The 20758-nt window shown below is 43.5% G+C and overlaps 1 protein-coding gene across 1 annotated transcript in view; it reads left to right on the top strand.

Annotated features, from left to right (window-relative positions):
- Nucleotides 1-20758, top strand: part of MRRF (mitochondrial ribosome recycling factor) — a 56093-nt gene that overhangs the window by 17471 nt on the left and 17864 nt on the right. Inside the window, exon 5 of the mRNA XM_068977815.1 lies at nt 4528-4619. Within this exon, the coding sequence (XP_068833916.1) occupies nt 4528-4619 (92 nt within the window). The remainder of the gene's footprint in view (nt 1-4527; nt 4620-20758) is intronic.

Here is a 20758-nt window from a genome sequence, read left to right as displayed (position 1 = left end):
TGGCCCCTCTGAACCACTGAGGCCTCTCCGCCTTGTTCATCTGATCCCACAGGCACCGCAGGCCAATTTAGGGAACAGCCTCCTAATTACACAGCTTGAAGACCTCATCAGGCAGATTGCTTTTCAGAGCCAGCCACTTCTGTTATTAAATAGCAAATGGCATTCACAGAAGAAGCACCTGATTGGCCACCAGAGCATCTTAGGAGGCAGGAGGAGGTATTAACAGCTTAATTTTTTCTTAGGAAATTGGAATATATCTTCCTTTTCCAAGCAAGGCATCTTTGCCATTTCTCCAAGTTGAAATTCTGTGAGTTTTGGGAAAAAAAAAATAAAAAACACATCTACAGTTAACCTTAGTAGAGAGGCTCCTTACAAGGACAGAGTGAGGAAGTGTGAGTTACATTGTCTTTTGAATTCCTTTATCTCATCTGGTGTATATATTAAACAAATAGCTCTAACTAAACATTTCCTTCCTCTGGTTTAGAAGCTGTCCATGGAGTGCCCAGGTTTATAGCTTCAAAATGCTGAGCTAATCCTCCCTGTGTTTATATACTTCCTTTCTGTTTCACATGTGCCTGGCTTTCTTTTCAAACCTGAGCATTTCTGTGTCATGCCGTAGAGACACGATGCAGATTTACATGCATAATCTTTTAAAATGCATTGAGGACAAAAAACTGCATTGCATTTGTTGAGCATGTGTCCTGCTTGATAAATGATAGACACAAGTTACTACCTTCCATAAACTTGCCTGCAGCTAGAGTTAATGATGGGAAAGTAGGGAGTTAAAAAAAAAAAAAAAAAAAAAAACAGACCACAGCATGATTTGAGCAAGGCAAATGAGGAAAAAAAAAATTCTGCAGGCTCTTTTATTGCTCTTGTGGAAGGAAGAAAGATGGGTTGAGTGTCTACAGGGCTGCTAGGCATTGCTTTCTCGTGTTTTGTTTCCTGTGATCAGCACAGCTACTCTTTAAAGTTAGACTTAAGTCCGTTTTCTAGAGGAGGAAACTGAGGCTCAGGAAAGTAGAATTTTTCCACAGATTCATGCTGTGGCAGTAGAGCCAGGACTCGAGCTTAGGTCTGTCTGTTTGACTCTTAAATCCTGTGCTCCTTTCATCATCTGTTCCTTAATTCCACAAGTATTTTTGTTGAGTCTCTGCAAATCAGCTGTTGACTTGAACCCAGATTGTCAAGGACTTGTTCACCTGTCTACAAAAATTTCATCGTCTTTTGTCCTGTAGCATACACATGCACAAAGATGTGAGTATAGACATGAATGAATTGGATTTATTAGTTTAAGAATCCCTGGAGGAGGAAAGGCAACCCACTCCAGTATTCGTGCCTGAAAAATCCCATGGACAGAGGAGCGTGGCAGGCTGTAGTCCCTGGGGTGCCAAAGAGTCAAACACTACTAAGTGAGCATGCACGCACGGAGTAATAGCAGACATTGCTAACTGATCACAGCACTTGGTCCTGCCTAACACCACATGGGATCTGTGATCTTTCTTGACACAGTACTCCAAGCAGCCACAACCAGTGGGTCATTGTTGCCATTGGAGGGCGTCTGTTTGCACTGGGGCGCTGGCGGGCATCTCTTCAGTGAGGGGTAAAGGCTAAGAGATGGAAATGTGATAGAAATGCATGCCTTTTTGTCTGAACCATGAATAGGTCAGAAGTCATGTTGGGAAAATGACGGTAATTCCCTGAGTTTCTGTATTCTTCCATATCAAACTAAAATGTACATGTTTAAAGTATTTCAGAACTACCTCTTTCAGTAGGTTTTTTTTTTTGCAAATGAAACCACTCTTGGTTCACATTTTTTCTGCATGCGAAAGGACACAGAACAGGTATAAAATGGTACAAAATAAGGCTTTTGGGAAGGGGTATAAACATGAAGAGTTTTTCTAACAGGTTTGAGTCAGTGCTTTAATATATATATTAATCTACTTATTCAGCAAGCTTCTACTGAGCCCTCACTGCATCCTTGGCACTGAGCCTTGGACAGGGAAGGTGTAAATATTGAGCTGTAGCTCCCGCCCAGCTTGGAAGCAGCCGTGGGTGCTCCCATGCTTGCCTAGGAAGGCTGTGTGGCAACACTTGGGCCAGACTTTGGAGGGAAAGTGGAGGTGGTGGTGGTGGCGGCGGGGTGGTCCAGCCAAGTCACCAATCTTTCCTTCAGTGAAAAGCTTCAGAAAAAGATTAGGAGACTTGAAATCAGGTCAGTCCTTCAAAGTGATGATTCTCCCTTTTAAAAAAATTTTTATTTTTTAATTAATTAGTCTATTTATTTATATTTTGGCCACACTGAGAGGCATGTGGGATCTTAGTTCCCCCGACCAGGGATAGAACCTGCGCCTCCTGAATTGGAAGTGAAGAGTCCTAACCTCTGGACTGCCAGGGAAGCCCCTCCCTTTATGTTTAACTTTAGAAATCTGTGTTTCATTTTATTAAGGAAGTTGGTAGTTCTCTTGTAGAGGAAAATTTCATTTCTTTATCCAGCTCTTTTATTTACCTTGGCCATACGCTTTATACACCAGACCTAGTTCCAAATTCTTTTTGACTACTAAAAAGAATCAAATTCCCTGTGCCATAGTTACTGAATACATTGAGCTAGTGGATCTGGGAGGTAAGAGAGACTAAGGAACGTCACTGGATGGAGAGTTGAGGAGCTGAGCCTCCTCTTAACACTGCCAGTAACCGGAAGCGTGATGGGCCAGGTCTTCACGCCGTTGCTCTTGGCTTTCAGGGACTGTGTCTCTGGGTAGGGGTGTGACCTTTACCAGCAGGTCCCTGCACACATAAGGAAGGGACTGTACTGGTTATGTCTGAGATCCCTTCCAGCTCCAGTAGTCTGTGGTTAGAGGTACATTTTAAGAGTTTATCATTTTAAGCAGTGGCTGCACAGTTAAATTCTGTAGCCCAGGGGCATGATTTGTCTTCTTGTGGAAGGCTGGTTTGTCTTTTTGACCTAACAATAGCATCTTATGTCCCTGTAGAATTCAGGTCATTTTACCATGAAATGGATGAGTTTTTTAGGCACTCCCTTAAAACAAAACCCAACCTGAAAAAATAAAATAGGTGTGCAACAAACCCCATTTATTTAAACCAGAAAGTCTAGGGAGGAACTCAAGGCTGGGAATTGGCTCTGTTGAATCCAAGCGATGTGGATTGGCTCTGGTCAAACCTAAAATTCTTTTGAAAATCAGGGGCCTTGTTTTCATGAATGGCACATTGTCATGCCAATGGAATTCTCTCTTCCACACTGCCTTCTCTTATGCGGTAGGATTGCAAACCAGGTGTGGTTATAATGTTGCTTAAGGTTGAGATAAGGCAGTTTGGGACGGCAGTGTACCAGTGTGCCACCTTGTCCGATAGAGAGCAAGGCTGTGTCAGAAGAGACCCGGATGGACCTCAGGACAGCAGTGCATCAGAGAACGATACTCCGTGTTCTGTAAGAAACCATAATGGAAAAGAATGTGAGAAAGAATATCTTTGTGTATAGCGGAATCATGTTGCTGTACAACAGAAATTAACATTGTAAAAGAGCTATATTTTGATGAAATAAATTTTTTTTAAACAAAGAGGGACTTCGATGGCGGTCCCGTGGTTAAGACTTGGCACTTCCACTGCAGGGGCCATGGGTTCGATCCCTATTCAGTAGAAATAAGATCCGACATCGCATGCCTCATGGTACAGGCACAAAAAAAGAGGAAAAGAAAGACAGCAGTGCATCAGCTAAGCGATGACATCAGCTCATCATTCTTCGGGGGTTTGTGCGTTCTTCTCTTTATTGAATATGTTTATGTAATAGCGCCCCTTGCCTGGATGTTACAGGCACCCAGACACAGAGGATGATGCATGGCTCATGTCCCTCATTTAATCCTCCCTGAGGAACAGTACTGCAGGGTCTCAGACTACTACATGGAGGCTCAGAGAGGTCAAGCTTATTGCCCAGGGTCACATGGTTAGCAGAGTGGGGATTTGAACTGAGATCTTCCATGCTTCCTTTCTTGGCACGCACACCAGCAGAGATTCATTGCTCATGCCAAAACACAAGTGAGGTTGGTGTGAGCATAGATGTGAGTGAGTTAAATTTATTTACTCATTCCAGTCGGCACTGGTATATTTTGAGTGTAAAATGTCAACTGGAATTTTTAATGTATAAAATCTTTCAGCTGTCTTTACACCAATCTTTGCACAGACCAGCCCCCCTCCCTTGAGAATTTATTGTGGTTTTGATCTGCGTTGCCTCAAACCATTGAAATCTTTTCAAAGAAGCAGAGCTGTTTTCTTTTTATTTTTTCCTCTATGCTTTTTTTCCCTCCCGCAATACACTGGTACCAGGAGTGGACATAGTTTGCTATTCAGCTTGATCAAAGCACTCTACACCAATGTAACTTCCTGATCTTACTGGTAACAGAACTAAATGTTTCCATGTTCTGCCAAGATGGGTTGCCAGTTATCGACAGAGGGCTTGCATCTGGTAATAATTATTTACTAATTCTGTTTACCTTTTGATCTGGTTTTCAGTGTACAGCTGCAGCTATCAAGGCTATAAGAGAAAGTGGAATGAATCTGAACCCAGAAGTGGAGGGGACGCTAATTCGGGTACCCATTCCCAAGTAAGTCTGGCTGACATTCACATATTTTGATGTAATGGGGCAGCTATCTTTGGAAGGAAACCAACACTCCATGATACTGTTAGTCTGATGGCGTACTTTACCTGTATCTCTCATCCTGGCCGGCTCCAGCATCTTTTGAGATCCAGTTTATTGTTCAGATGCAGCAGTAAACCTGACAAAGTTCTTGTCCTCATGTATTTTACATTCCTATTGGGAAGATAGGACTCATAAATAAAGTCATCCAGATAATGAAATGCTGTGAGAAAAGAAAGGACAGTGTGTTCCAATAGAGAGCGACTTGCTGAGAGTGACGGTGGCAGGGACAGCTTCACAAGGAGGTCACATTTCTGCCCACAGTTCAATGATGAGGACAAGGCAGCCTAGGCGGGGGAAGAGCCTTCCAGGCAGAGGGAACAGACAGCCCAAAGGCCCTGAGTCTGGAAAGACCTCGACACTTGTAATCTCTAACCCAAATTTCTGGAACAGTCGTTTTCCCATAAGTCCTCACTTATTGAAAAATGTTAGGTATAAGAAAGAACAGAATATTGTTAGTTATGTAAATATATAGAACTTAAGAGTTTCAAAGGCATAAAGTGTATGTTTATTTTTAAATTAAAAAAGAAAAGAAATAATAAGACCATGGCGTATTTGATGAAGAGAAAGCCTTTGTGTCTCAGTGGTGGCATGGGGGATGGATTGGTGAGAGGCCCATGCTCTAGGCATTACAGGCCCTGATGAGTAGCGTGAGCTGTGCTGTCATTGTAGTGGGAAGCCACTGGAGGCCCTTCAGCAGAGGAGTGATCTGATGTTGACTTTTTAGGAGCTCTCTGGCTGCTGATTAACAGATGAAATGTAGGGGGACAGAGTGGACCCAGAGAGTATCGTTGGGAGGCCACTACAGTAGTCTAATTCTAGGACTTAGTGTGTGCTAAGTCACTTCAGTTGTGTCGGACTCTGCGACCCTATGGACTATAGCCCACCAGGCTCTTCTGTCCATGAGATTCTTGAGACAAGAATACTGGAGTGGGTTGCCATGCCCTCCACCAGGGGATCTTCCTCACCCAGGGATTGAACCCACTTCTCTTACATCTCTGCTTTGGCAGGTGGGTTGTTTACCACTAGCGCTACTTGGGAAGCCCAGCAAACCCCAAGTAAGTGTTGAATTCATTCAGTCACTCAACAAATATTTTTATTAAGCCCTAACTACATGCCAAGCCCTTTCCTGTTTGTTGAGATAGAAACAGTAAATAGCACCAACAAGAAAAAGTCCCCATCCTCCTGGGGCTTATTTTATAGTCAGGTAGGCAGAGTAAAGAAACCCATAGCTCAGATGGTAAAGAATCTGCCTACAATGCAGGAGACCTGGGTTTGACCAGTGACAGATTTTATTTTCTTGGGCTCTAGTATCACTGTGGATGGTTACTGCAGTCATGATTTTAAAAGACACATGCTCCTTGGAAGGAAAGCTATGGCAAACCTAAACAATGTATTAAAAAGCAGAGACATCACTTTGCCAACAAAGGTCTGTATAGTCAAAACTATGGTTTTTCCAGTAGTCCTCTATGGATATGAGAATTGGACCATAAGGATGGCTGAGCGTCATAGAATGGATGCTTTTGAATTGTGGTGCTGGAGAAGACTCTTGAGAGTCCATTGGACTGCAAGGAAATCGATCCAATCAATCCTAAAGAAAATCAACTCAATATTCATTGGAAGGATTGATGCTGAAGCTGAAGCTCCAATACTTTGGCCACCCAATTGGAAGAGCCAACTCACTGGAAAAGATTTCCTGATGTTGGGAAAGACTGAGGGCAGGAGGAGCAAGGGGTGTCAGAGGATGAGATGGTTGGATAGCATCACTGAGTCAGTGGACATGAGTTTGAACAAACTCCAGGAGATGGTGAAGGACAGGGAAGCCTAGTGCGTTGCAGTCCATGGGGTCACAAAGTCTGACACAACTTAGTGTCTGAACAATAACAGGCACAGTAAACAAACAAATATGTAATGTCAGGGGATGGTAAGGACTATGAAGAAAAATAAGCAGGCTAAGGGGATAGTGAGTGTTATGGGTTTTATTTGTAGGTAGGAATGTTCAAGAAGGAAGTGACATCAGAGCAGGGACCTAAGTGAAAGGAATGAATGAAGCTCCCCAGTAACTAGAAGGGAAGTGGAATGTGAACCTGTCATGTGCCACCCATCGTTCTGTATTCCTTTATCTAGATCACTGCGTTTGTCACACCACCTCTGTAAAGTAGATTTTTTTCCCCAGGTGTGGAAATTCAGGCTCAGAGAATGTGTGTGTCTTTGAGGTCACACAGCTTATGCTGAAGCTCAGGTTTAGTTGATTCTGGAGCCTCAGGATGTACCCATGCTAGCAACAAGAATTAACACCAACACCGAAGAGTCCAAGAACTTCCCTGCAGACCTTTTTTTTTCCTGCTTTTTTGCCAGAAAATGGCCTCTGTAAGTCAGAAATAACACTCTGCTTTGAAATCATATGAATTGGGAGCTATATAAGAAGCAAATGGACCCGAGTTCAAGTCCGGTACTTGTTTGCTTGGTTAGTTCATTGATTTGCTTAGCAAATTTTCTACAAACGTGTTACGTGCCAGCCTCTGTGCTGGGTGTTCCCCGTTGTATGTGGACCTAATGTTGGCCTTTGTGTGACTCAGGACTGTGCGGGCCCCTTGTTTATATTACTGGCAGCTTACTTGTGGAGTTTACTATTACCTACAGTTTATAGATGAAAAAAATTAAAATTCACAGAAATTAAAGGACTTGGTCAAGATCACATGGCCAGAATTTGAATTCTGAGTTTTTCTGTTATCCTATTTCAGGCTCTTTCTTCTGCGCTCAATGTATACGTGGGTAATTCTGGAAAGTGCTAGGTGTACTCGTGGCCATCAGAAGCATAACTCACAAGTGGGATGGATGTAGTCAGCAGCCTAATTTTTTCATTCTTGCTCTTGTGTCTGTGCAATCTTGGCAAAGCCACTTACCTGCCCCCCGCTCCCCCCGCCGCCCCGAGCCTCAGGTTCTTCATGCACAAGATGAAGGCATTGTTCTCAGTGGTCTGCCGGCTCCCTTCTGGAGCTCCAGAATGCTGTGATGCTGTGAATTGATGTCCCTAAATGGTCGTTGCTGACTTGGATTCTTCTAGAGTGGCCCAATTGTGGATCATATGTTTCTTTCAGAGAACTCGCTGACATCATGTACTCCTCTGCAGCCCCACTCGAGTTAATGGCTGCCCTTGTGCATTGTATATAAGTTTTGAAAGATCAGTGAGTTTAACTTGAATTTCCAAAGACATGGGGATCTGTTACATTATATTTTGCATTATTTTATGTTGGTTAATGGGTGTAATCCAAGAGAAAGTTGACGGACCAAATCCGTCTGCTCCTGCAAACCTCATTTTTTATATGCTTTCTTCCCTTTGACAAGGTGGTAAGGTCATGGGGCCCCTTACTGAATTATACGTTTGGTAGTTTTCCAGATAAAAAATGAATGATCTGTTCTTTATTATGTAGGTTGTGTCATGTGAGAGGATAAAGGCTGATTTAGATGTAAAGAGGACCAAGGTTTTTATTTGGTTTTGGCAGTGACTTCCATATGACTCTGGGCACGTCACTCTAGCAGATTGTTGCCTTCTAGTTCCTCATTTGAAAAATAAATGATATAATACACAATGATAGCTAGATCTTTGGTGAAATTAGTAGAGAAAATAAATTAAGTAGTGTGATCTCCTTAAAGGAAAAGAAGCTTTATAAATATAAGATACTAATTTCCTTACCTACATAATTTTACTTCAGAAGAAAAGGAAGGAGTGAGGAAGGAAACAAGTATGCTGAGTACCTACTATATGCCGGGAACTGTTAGGTGCTTGAGATACACAAAGAAGTGCAAAAGTCTAACAGTTAAATTGGCACCTTGGTAACACGAAAGCCTGGAATGGAGTTCTGATTCTTCTGCTTTTTAGCTTTGTGACAGTATCAGCTGTCTCTACCTCTCTGAATCTCAGAGAGCTCGTCTGTAATGTATTTATAGGGCTTGCCTTTTATAGTTATTGGGAGATTTCAGTGAGATAATGTACACAAGGCTTTTGAAGGTTAGTATGCACTCAGTTAATGCTGACAAAGGTTCCTTCATTCCTTTTCATAAATAGGCAGGCACATCCCTCCCTTTAAAGGATGGGGAACCTGAGATACCCAGAGGTGTGGCATTGGCTCCAGGTCACACAGCAAACCCGTGAGGAGGAAAACAGCACGCTAAAGCTTATTTTAGGAGTCTGGGAGGTGGGAGGTAATCAAATGCATAAATTCCCAGGATTGGTTTCTGATGGTAACATTTCAAGTTTAAGTCTATAAAAATGTACCTTCCCAGTTGATTACGATTCTTCCCCTAATGACAGTCTACCGGTTTGCTTTTCTGCCTTCAGTCTGGATGCCCAGAGCTAAGTTTTATTTTCAGTTGCAACGGATCTCAGCTGGTACCTCACCCTCTATACACTCCTCTGATTCTCATATTCTTATTTAAATGAGTCTGCTGAGTACGTGACTCTTCCCACAATCTGCCTCTGATCCTTTTGGGAAGAAGGCAGAAGATAAATCCTAAAGCAATAACAGGTCAGACTTGGAGCCTGGGTGGTTCCTATCACCAGGCTTTCTTTTCATAGCCTCTGCAAATCCAGCTGTGTGACTGCGCAGGTTCTCCTGGCTGTCTTCAGTAAGATGACCTTGGGCCTCCCCGGCTCTGTGTTACATCCGCCCCCACTGACAATGTATATGGGTTTTGTTTTCTTCTCTGGCCGGTCTTCTCCCATTTAGAGAAGTCAAATCAACTAGATGGATTCTTTGAACATTCCTTGTAATCAAGATTCACTGGAATAGTTTCTTCTCTTTTTGTTATTTATGTCATCAAGTTCTGGGTCCTGTTTATTAACCACCTGCACTACAGGTTTAATACCTGGAAATACTGTGCTGAATGCCTGAGGGTTTCTCCCTGCATTCTCATAATACCACTCCGAGGTCAGGAGATGGTTCTTATGCCCACTTGCCTGATGGGAGACCTGAAACTCCCAGGAATCAGTGCCCACTGTCATAGGGCTGCCTAGGGGCGGAAGCAGGATGGAACACAAGACTTACTGCCTTTTCCCCTGTTCTTGCCTCCTGGTAGCAGCTTGTTTTGGTATGTTAGTTCTTCATTTCTTAATCAAGGACCCTGAAAAGTTTGGAGCAGGAGTTTGTTTTGGTCAGGCCCCCAGCCCATTCACATCTTTTTTATGCCCCAAACAAACAAACAAATACTCTCTTACTAGTTGTTTTGCCAAATATTGATGAGAAAACCACACAAAGTAGAATGACGCTGTTTTGTTTTGAGAGCGCTGAGTTCATCTCTGACTTTAAATAAAACTGTTAGGAATCATGAATTCACTGAAGAGATTAAAGTACCTGGGGTGGGCTTGTTCCCCGGTGAAGCTGCCTCCTTCCTGGATTGTCCTCCTCTTTTATTATTTCCTGTCAGTGTCTGCATTGGTTTTACTTTAAGTAGGATTAAGTAGAAAATTAAAATACTTCCATTCTATTCTCCACAGGGGATCACTTTTATTTTTAAATTTTTTTTGGCGTATAGCCGATTAACGATGTTGTGATAGGAATCTAGAAAGATGGTGCTGATGAACCTGTGTGCAGGGCAGCAGTGGAGATGCAGACATAGAGAAGAGCCTTGTGGACACAGTGCGGGAAGGAGGAGGGCAGTGTGAATTGAGAGAGTAGCATTGAAACATATGTATTACCACACGTAGAATGGATAGCCAGCGGGAACTTGCTATATGATGCAGGGAGCTCAAATCCAGTGCGCTGTGATGACCTAGAGGGGTGAGATGGGGTGGGAGGTGGGAGGCAGGTTCAAGAGGGAGGGAACATATGTGTACCTATGGCTAATTCATCTTGATGTGTGGCAGAAACCAATAGTGTAAGGCAATTACCCTCCAAGTAAAAATAAATTAATAATAATAAAAAAACATGTTGTGATAGGTGAACAGTGAAGGGGACTCACCCATACATATACATGTATCCATTCTCCCCCGTACTCCCCTTGCATAGGGCACAACTTTTAGCACTTTGTTCCAGATTTTTTCTATGCAACTTCAGACATACATCTAAATCTCCTTCTGCATTTTTCTTGTGATGACATGGGATTATATTGTGCCCACTCTTCTGCACTTTCCCTTTTTAACTTAATGTGCCATTGCTCTCTGGTGAGAGTTCTTCCTTACTCTTTTTAAGGGTTGCATAGTGTTTGCCTGTCACCTGTAGCACTAAATAGTTGCCAGTTGTTGAATATCTTGGTTGGTTAAATTGTTTTCTTTTTTGCTAACGGTGTTGTAATGATCTTCTAAGGATCTTCCTGTTCTTCTGCTAGAGGTGGGAAGTGGTAAATGGGGGACTGTAACTGGGGGAGATGTGAACAGAATGTGGGGCGCCTTGGTGTAAGTGATGTTCCTTGATTGTCACAGTGCTTATTTGCACTCGTGTGCTGCATACTGCTGAGCTTCGTGGAGACATGGACACTTCGGGGCCAAGCGAACATCTGCAACACACCTGAGTGACCCCTCCAGCGGCCCACAGACCCAAACTTGACATCACTCTCTTAGGAAACCCCATTGATATTTCAGTGGCTCTCCTGGCTCACTGCTTGTTGATAATAATACTAAGCAAAGTAACTACTTAACTGAGTGCAAACTATATTCTAGGCCTTATGCTACATTATGTAGGTCATTCTGTCATTCCCTATTTTTTTGGTACATGAGCTAAGTAAGCCCAAGAGAGGTTGAATAACTTGTTCAAGTTCATCTAGCTAATAAAGATAGAGTTGTGCAGGATTTAAATATGGGTCTGCTTGACTTCAAAGTCTATTCTTAACATCTGTGGACCTCTGAGAGCACTTTTTCTTTTTGTAATAAGGGGCAGCAATTAGTATTTTAAAGTTTAATTATATACCAACCCACACCATGTGGAGCATAATTGCCAGAGCTCAAACCAGGATGCATACTCTAAAAGTGAATTTGTACACCACTTTTTGGTGTGGAGGCAGTCTGGAATATAAACAACTTAGGGATTTTTTTTTTTAAAGTCAACTATATTGAGATATATCATACAAAAAAAAAATGGACCCATTTCAAGTGTACGTGATAATGAATTTTGACAAATGTATGTGTCCCTGTAACCACTATCTTAGTCAACCTGTAGACCAGCTCAGTCATCCTGAAAATTCCCTGTGCCCCTTTATAAGTCAGTCCCTATCCTGCTCTGGCACCAGGTGACCTTTTAACTGCTCTTATGATCATATAAAATTGTTATGCTGAAATATGAAACTTCTAGGATATTTATAAACTTATTCAGCAGATATTTATTGAGCACTTACTATGTGTCAGGCATAGTTCCAGACATGGAGAATTACAACAGTGAGCAAGCCAGACACAACCTCTGCCTTTGTGGAATCTCTACTGGGTTCTGTCCCAGGGTTGGGAAGATCCCCTGGAGAAGGGAAAGGCTACCCACTCCAGTATTCTGGCCTGGAGAATTCCATGGAATGTATAGTCCGTGGGGTTGCAAAGAGTCGGACACAATTGAGTAACTTTCACTTTTCACTGGGAAAATGGACAGTAACACACACATATAGTGTGTGTCAGCTGGCCACATTTTTCTCTCTGTGGAGAAAAATAAAGCAGTGAAAAGCAATAAAGGACATTATATGTGGTGGTCGTGGGGTGGTGCAGTTTTAAGTGGTGTATTCACCAAAGGCTTCAGGGGAAAGATGATAATTTAGCAGAGAATTGAGGACATGAGAGAGCAAACTATGCTTATATTCATCACTAAGGCAGAGGAAGCAGCAAGTGCAAAGACCCTGAGGTGGGTGTTCAGGGAATAGTAAGATAGTAAGAGTGCTCAGTGGCTGTAGCAGAACACAAGAGGGGAGAGAAGTAGGAGCTGAGATCAGAGTGAAATGGGGAGGCCAGTATCATGTAAAGTCTTTATTAGTCAGTGTTCTCCAAACAAACAACCAATAGAGTATATATGTAAAAGGATTTATTGTAAAGAATTAGCTCATGCGATTATGGATGCCAACAAGTCCCAAGATCTGCAATCTTGGGAGACAGAGACTCAGGAGAGCTGATAGTGTGGTTCCCAGTCTAAAGGCCAGGGGGCTGGAGACCCAGGAAGTGCTGATGTTTCAGTTTGAGTCAAAGGCAGGGGAAAAAAAAAAAAAAAAACACCATTGTTGCAGTTTGAACGCAGTTGGGCAGAAGGAATTCCTTATTCAGGGGAATTCGGTATTATTTTTGTTTTTTGCAGGCCTTCAAGTGATTGAGTGAGGCCCACCCACATTAGGGAGGGCAGTCTGCTTTACTCAGTCTAAAGATTTGAATGTTCCACTCATCCGGGACATCCTCAGAGAAACACTCAGCATAATGTTTGACCGAATATCTGGGACCACTGTGACACAAAAAGTTAACCATCTGCTGTATACCTGAAACTAATACAACATTGTAAATCAACTATACCCTAATAAAAATTAAAATAAATAAAATTAGCCATCATAGTTCTTATAGACCCTTGTAAAGATTTTGGTTTCTGTTTGGAGTGAAATGGGAAGTCATTGGAGGGTTTTGAGCTAGGGAGGGACATGATCTGACTTAGGTTTTGAAAGGATCATTCTGGCTGCTGTTTTGAGAATTGCACTGTCTGAAGGTGAGGGTGAAAGCAGTGACCAGTTGGGAGCTATTCTAGTAATCCAGGTCTGGTGCCTGGACTAGTGTGGCAATGGGATTGGTTAGAAGTGGTCAGATTCTGGGCACATTTTAAGGAAAAGCTACCAGGATTTGCTGACAGATTGATTGTAAATTTAGGAAGAAAGATCTCAAAGATGACTTCAAGGTTTTTGACCTGAGCAACTGGAAGGATAGAGTTGCCATTTACTGAGACAGGACAGATGTGGGAGGACAGAGTGGGTGTGAGAGAAGAGCAGGTTTTATCCTGTGTTTAATTTGAGATGCTAATAGACATCCACATGGAGAGGTCAAGTAGGCTGTTAGGTATGTAAGTTTACAGTTCAGACAAGGGTGTGGGCTCGAGAGAGAAATCTGGGAGGCACGAACATGTAGAAGAAGCCGTGAGATTAAATGAGATTATTTTAGAGAATAAATGTGGACAGTGAAGAGAAGGGTTTGGAAACAGCCCTGGACAGTCCACATCAAGGTTTGTGGCTCAAGAAGGTGAGGAGGAACCAGCCAGAGAGACAGAATAAGTGGCTAGAGGACTCTGGAAGAGTGTGGGATCCTGGGAACCAAAGGAAGTGTCTTAGAGGAAGGACCCATGAGCTGCACCGGATGTTGCTTGCTGATGGATCACAGAAGAGAAAGCCTGAGAATCAGTCATTGGATTTCACAACGTGATTTATTTATCAGTTAGTCTCTGGGTGGAGAAGGCGATGGCACCCCACTCCAGTACTCTTGCCTGGAAAATCCTATGGACGGAGGAGCCTGGTAGGCTGCAGTCCATGGGGTCGCTAAGAGTCGGACTCGACTGAGCGACTTCATTTTCACTTTTCACTTTCCTGCATTGGAGAAGGAAATGGCAGCCCACTCCAGTGTTCTTGCCTGGAGGATCCCAGGGACAGCGGAGCCTGGTGGGCTGCTGTCTATGGAGTCGCACAGAGTCGGACACGACTGAAGTGACTTAGCAGCAGTAGCCATCTCTGGGTATAAAGAAATGAAAACACAAGGGGTTTGGGCTTAGACAGACCTAGGTTTGAGTTCCCGTTCTATCATTCTCTGGGTTTATCTACTTGGGTCCTCTGAAAGCGGACACCAGGACAGAATTATATGTGTGAGAACTTTATGGGCAGAATCCTGTGAAAGAGAGGGTACAGGTCTGCCACTGGTAAAGAATGGAAAAGAGAGGGTTGCATAGAAGATGACGCACTACAGTGCATTTCTGAGGACTCTTCCGGACTGACAGGATGCTCCTGAGCGAAGATGGCCGGTTAAAGGAGACTCTTACCATTGGCCGACAGTGCTCCTGAAACATGCCCACTGTAGTGATCTTGGGCAAATCATTTAATTGTTGGAAACTTCAGCCTCCTTATCTGTAAAACAGGCATAATTTCAATGATTTTTTTTTTTGAAGAGTAATGGGATATTATATGGAATATTATGTGTCATAAACTTTAATTCTCTTTTCTTATACTATTTGTTATTATCTAATTCTCCTGGTTAAGGAGTTACTGAAAACATTCTTTTCTGATTATTTGGTAGTAAAACCAATGATATTTTCTTTCTGTTTGCTGATTGCTCTTTTAGTCCTTAACAGTCTCTTTCCCTCTCTTCCTCACTAACCCCTCCCCCAACCCCATGTTGTTTTGTTTTGTTTTTTTTTTCTTCCCCTGTCTTTTCCTCCATTTTTGGGGGTGGGAGGAGTTGAGTCATTATGTTGTAATTACCTTGGAATTTAAGTTGCTCAGGAACACTGTAGTTTGATTGTTAATGAGCACTTGGTTTGTTCTTTGAATATGGATTATGGTGAACAAGACCTCCTGGAAGGTATATCCAAAAGAAGAAAATCCAATGACTAGTCCTGCCTGTGGTATGAGACTCGCTTAGTGTTTCTAGAAAGGCCAAGGGGCTTTGACTCTTCTTGACAGCCCCTGCCCACTGAACTGCTCCCCAAGTCCTCACAGTTGGCTCCTATTTTTCCTCCTGACCTTCACAGCAATTGTAGACCTTATGCCTAGGCAGGGCTCCTCCCTCAGACTTTATTCCAAGGTGACAGCATGGCGGAGAATTCTCCTTGTGACTGGACCAGGCAGTTTCACCAGGTAACAGTTAAAGACCCTGGGTTGTGGTTCTCCTAGCCTGGATTTTCTTTCTTTTTTTTTTTTTTTAATTAATTTTTTTAATTTAATTTTAAAATCTTTGGATTTTCTTTCTGAAGTGGTTTTTTGTTTTTTTTTTTTCAGCTTATGCTGATATAGAGTCTCTCGTGGATGATTCCCAAGTTTTTCTAGGGACCGCAAGGTCATAAGGCAGGGAGGCAGGGTTCCCAGGCTGAGTTAATAAATAGGGGTAACTGCTGTGCATCCAGGGAGAGTGGAGTTGATACCTGGAGGAGCCAAGGTCAGAACAACTTGAAGAAGAGAATCAATAAAATGAGTTGTGTGGCCGAAGTCTAGTTATTTCAACTCGTTGAGTCTCAGTTTCCTCATCTGTAAAATGGGGTAGTAGCAAAATTTACTTTTCTGGAGGGGTATTGGGAGAAATTCTTGTGAAGGATAAAGGGGAGAAGGAGCAGGAGCAGGCAAGAAGAGTCTTTAGCTCATGATGCAGGTCTGACACCAGTGAAGAAAGGAAAGAAATCCACTCAATGAAAAATGCAATTTTTTAAATCGTTGTTATCAAGTTAACTGCTGTTGAGTGTTCCCATGACCTCTTGTACATGGTGACTATTAACTGTTATGGGGGGTGGGGGGCAGAACTGCCATCCCCCAGCTGAGGAGACCGAGGCATACTGTCTGCCACTGAGCTTTCCACCTGGGAGACAAGTACTGTTCAGTGACAAGAGCCAGGTAGGCATGCAGCATTTTTAACAGCTTTATTGAAGTCTAATTGACCCACGTTTGACTGTGTGGATCACAATAAACTGTGGACAATTCTGAAAGAGATGGGAATACCAGACCACCTAACCTGCCTCTTGAGAAATCTGTATGCAGGTCAGGAAGCAACAGTTAGAACTGGACATGGAACAACAGACTTGTTCCAAATCAGGAAAGGAGTACGTCAAGGCTGTATATTGTCACCCTGCTTATTTAACTTATATGCAGAGTACATCATGAGAAACACTGGGCTGGAAGAAACACAAGCTGGAATCAAGATTGCCGGGAGAAATGTCAATAACCTCAGATATGCAGATGACACCACCCTTATGGCAGAAAGTGAAGAGGAACTAAAAAGCCTCTTGATGAAAGTGAAAGAGGAGAGTGAAAAAGTTGGCTTAAAGCTCAACATTCAGAAAACGAAGATCATGGCATCCGGTCCCATCACTTCATGGGAACTAGATGGGGAAACAGTGGAAACAGTGTCAGACTTTATATTTTTTGGGGCTCCAAAATCACTGCAGATGGTGACTGCAGCCATGAAATTAAAAGACGCTTACTCCTTGGAAGAAAAGTTATGACCAACCTAGATAGCATATTCAAAAGCAGAGACATTACTTTGCCGACTAAGGTCCCACTAGTCAAGGCTATGGTTTTTCCTGTGGTCATGTATGGTGGTGAGAGTTGGACTGTGAAGAAGGCTGAGTGCCGAAGAATTGATGCTTTTGAACTGTGGTGTTGGAGAAGACTCTTGAGAGTCCCTTGGACTGCAAGGAGATCCAACCAGTCCATTCTGAAGGAGGTCAACCCTGGGATTTCTTTGGAAGGAATGATGCTAAAGCTGAAGCTCCAGTACTTTGGCCACCTCATGCGAAGAGTTGACTCATTGGAAAAGACTCTGATGCTGGGAGGGATTGGGGGCAGAAGGAAAAGGGGACGACCGAGGATGAGATGGCTGGATGCTCATGGCTCGATGGACGTGAGTCTGAGTGAACTCCGGGAGATGGTGATGGACAGGGAGGCCTGGTGTGCTGCAATTCATGGGTTTGCAAAGAGTCGGACACGACTGAGCGACTGAAGTGAACTGAACTGAGAGGGTATACTACAAAGATTTTTAGTATAGTCAGAGTTATGCAAGCTTCACCACATTCATTTTAGGACATTTCCACACCTCACAAAGATACCCTGAGCCCACCAGCTGTCACTCCCTACTTTACCCCAGATCACCCTCATAAGGATCGCTCTAGGCAACTACTAGTCTGTCCGTATAGATTTTCCTGTTCTGAACGTTTCATATAAATGAATTCACACAGCAGGTCATCTCTTGTGACTAGCTTTTCTCACTTGCATAATATTTTCAAGGTTCATCCATGTTGTAGCATGAATCAGTACTTCATTCTTTTTTCTTGACAAATAATATTCCACTGAGTGGATATACCACATGTTATTTTCCCATTCACAGGCTGATGAATATTTGAGTTGTTTCCACTTTTTGGCTATTACAAATAATGCTGCTATAAGCATGCTTATTTTGGAGAAGGAAATGGCAACCCACTCCAGTGTTCTTGCCTGGAGAATCCCAGGGACGGGGGAGCCTGGTGGGCTGCCGTCTCTGAGGTCACACAGAGTTGGACATGACTGAAGCGACTTAGCAGCAGCAGCAGCAGCAAGCATGCTTTTAGTTCTCTTGGGTATAACATATAAGTGGAATTGCTAAAGTCATGTGATAACTGTTTAACTTTTTGAAGATCTGCCAAACTTTTCCACAGGGACTGCACATTTCGTATTCTTCCCAGTAATATTGAAGGACTCTAATTGCTCTCTTTGGCAGTACTTGTTGTTGTTGTTGTCATTGATGTTATTACCATCTAAGTGGGTAGGAAGTGATGTCTCGTTGTAGTTTTGACTTGCATTTCCCTGATGTTAGTGATATTGAGTATTTTTTTGTGTGCTTGTTTGCTGTTTGTACATCTTTAGAAAAATGTCTGTTCAGGTCCTGTGCTCATTTTAAAATTGTATTGTTTGTACTTTTATGCTGAGGTGTAGGAGATCTTTATATGTTCTGAATACTAGTCTTTTATTAGATAAATGACTTTCATCTCTTTAATTATAAAAATAGTACACATTAGTGTAAAGATTCAAGTCCTGCAGAAAAGTAAAGAGTTCTTTTATTCCCCCTCAAGGATTCTTCCCTGAAGTAACTTGTTGGTAAGTTTGATAAATATCCTACCAGATTTTAAAAGGTGCACACACACACACATATTCAGTTTACATAAGTGGGATTAAGTTTCTGCCATCTGCTGTGCCACAGCTTGTTTTTTATTTATTTATTTTTGGCTCAACAGAACCTTCCGTACATCTTTTCATGGTGATCTCATTGTTTCTGTGTGTACAGAGAAACACCATCTTGAGACGGGTGTTAACACAGATGAGGAAACGGGGGTCAGAAAGTTACATAATTTGCTCAGAGTCACAGATTGGTAAGCAGAGGGGTCATGTCTCACATCGAGTCTGTCTGTTTCCACACCCCTGTTCTTGCCACACTGTCACCTTGCTTTCCGGGCTGCTGACCGGAACCCTCCTCCCTTCTTCTTGCTCTGCAGCCCCTCTCTTTAGCTGCTGTATCGCTTTGTGGATCTTGAACCAGGGAGAGTGTGTCTCACGTGCATATCCTTGGACATGTTGATAATACCCTCTCACACAGCTCACACACATACAGACCTTTAGTGATGGTGAGAGAAAAAATCAGAAGAGACCGCCTGAGTGACTTCACTTAGGTGGGAGCAGCCATCAGCTGCACTTGAACAACTGCAGCTGCTTCTCTGGCCCTTTTCGTGCCCACCACCTGCTCTCATTGCTGCTCTCCAGGGTCGTTCATTCCTTTATTCGGCTGGTGGATGTCCAGTCCATTGTTTGTCTCCCCTTCCAGGCCTGGCGAGCTCTGTGCAGTTATAGGATGCCCCCTTTCTCCTCACCCAGCCTGTGGGTCTTTAGAAGCGCCTTCTACTATTGAGACCCCAAGTGTGTGGAATGGGAGCTCCCTCCCTGCACAGATGTTCCGTTTGAAACACGTAAGAAAGTGCAGTCAGGAATCGAGTGGAGCATGTGCTGAGCAGAAAGCACCATCAGCACCTATGCAGAAGCTGCGCCTGAAAGGACAGGTTCCTTCCCCCCCACCCCCCTGTTGTCCACCCTATGTGTGCTGCCCCTGCTGACAGGACCCGGCAGTTGGCCGCCTGAGGTCATCCCCGTCCCATGGCCGACCCCTAGGGACCCCCTCCTCCTCTCTCCCCACTGTGTTTAGGCTCGTAGGGGAGCTGGAGGAGTAGCAGTGAACTCTGTCTAAGCAGTCTCGGTGAAGGAGAGTCCGCGTCACTGCAGCTGGTAAGAATAGTGGCTTAGGTTTGTCTAGCACCAGCAGGGAGGCCTGAGATTCACAAGTGAGGCTGCACTGGGCTCAGATCCCAGGTCTTCCAGAAACCTGTGTGGCGTTGGGCAGGTCACTCAATCTGTCTTAGCCTCCGTTTTTCTAATCTTCAGAAACCAGGTAATAAGACCAGTAATGTCACAGGAACGATGCAAAAGTTCACTCAGTGCACAAAGTGTGCGTCCCCTCAGAGCCTGGCACATGGAAAGAGCTCTGCAAATGTTCGTCACTGTTCCTCTGATTGAAGGGGAGCAGATGGCACTGGGGCCAGAGGGCTAGGCAGTTATGAGGGAGCCGTTACTGTCCCCATAGTGAGGCTCCTCATTCTCTCCCCGTCTTGCTTCATTTTCTTCGTAGCACTTAAGTGTCGGTTTACAGAGTTGCAGGTGCCCTCTCTCCCCTTTACTCGAGTGTGACTTGGTGGCCCTTCATCTGTTCTGTCCCGCGCTATATCCCTAGCTCTGGGGACAAGACCTAGCATGTAGTAAGGACAGTAATGGCCCGGGGTGCCCGCTGCTGTGCCAGCTGCTATTTGTGCATGAACCACGATATTCATAGCAGTCTTCAGAGGCAGGTGTATTATTTCCCCCATTCACATCTGAGGGTGCCAAGTCACAAGGGAAGGGAGTGTCTGCACCCAGTGTCACACGGTGAGTGAGGGGAGGGACAGGCATCTTTCTTAGACCCTGGGCCTGTAGCCACTAGGCTCTGATCTCTCAGTGGGAAACTTCACTGTTATTTCTAATCTGACGAACAGCTTTTAAAATAGTCAATACCCATGTATGCAGAATTCTTCAACCATCATCTCTCATTTGGTCCTGACTGTGGAAGAAGAAAAGTAACGTTTTTATCACTCCTCCCACCCCACCCCCATTTACAGGTAAGAAAACAACAGATAGTGTTTATTGAGCATGTCCCCACGACCAGTACATTTAGTAACTCTGTTAATCCTTGCAACACTCTCATTAACTTAGTTGTATTAAACACATTTGACAGATGGGAACACTGAGGCAAAGAAGTGAAGTGACTTGCCCAGGGCCATACGGCTAAGCAGTGATAGGTC

Source organism: Capricornis sumatraensis, chromosome 1 (genome assembly GCF_032405125.1).
Source record: "Capricornis sumatraensis isolate serow.1 chromosome 1, serow.2, whole genome shotgun sequence".
Lineage (NCBI taxonomy): Eukaryota > Metazoa > Chordata > Mammalia > Artiodactyla > Bovidae > Capricornis > Capricornis sumatraensis.
Note: the sequence above shows the minus strand (reverse complement) of the source record. Positions and strands in the feature narration are given on the sequence as shown.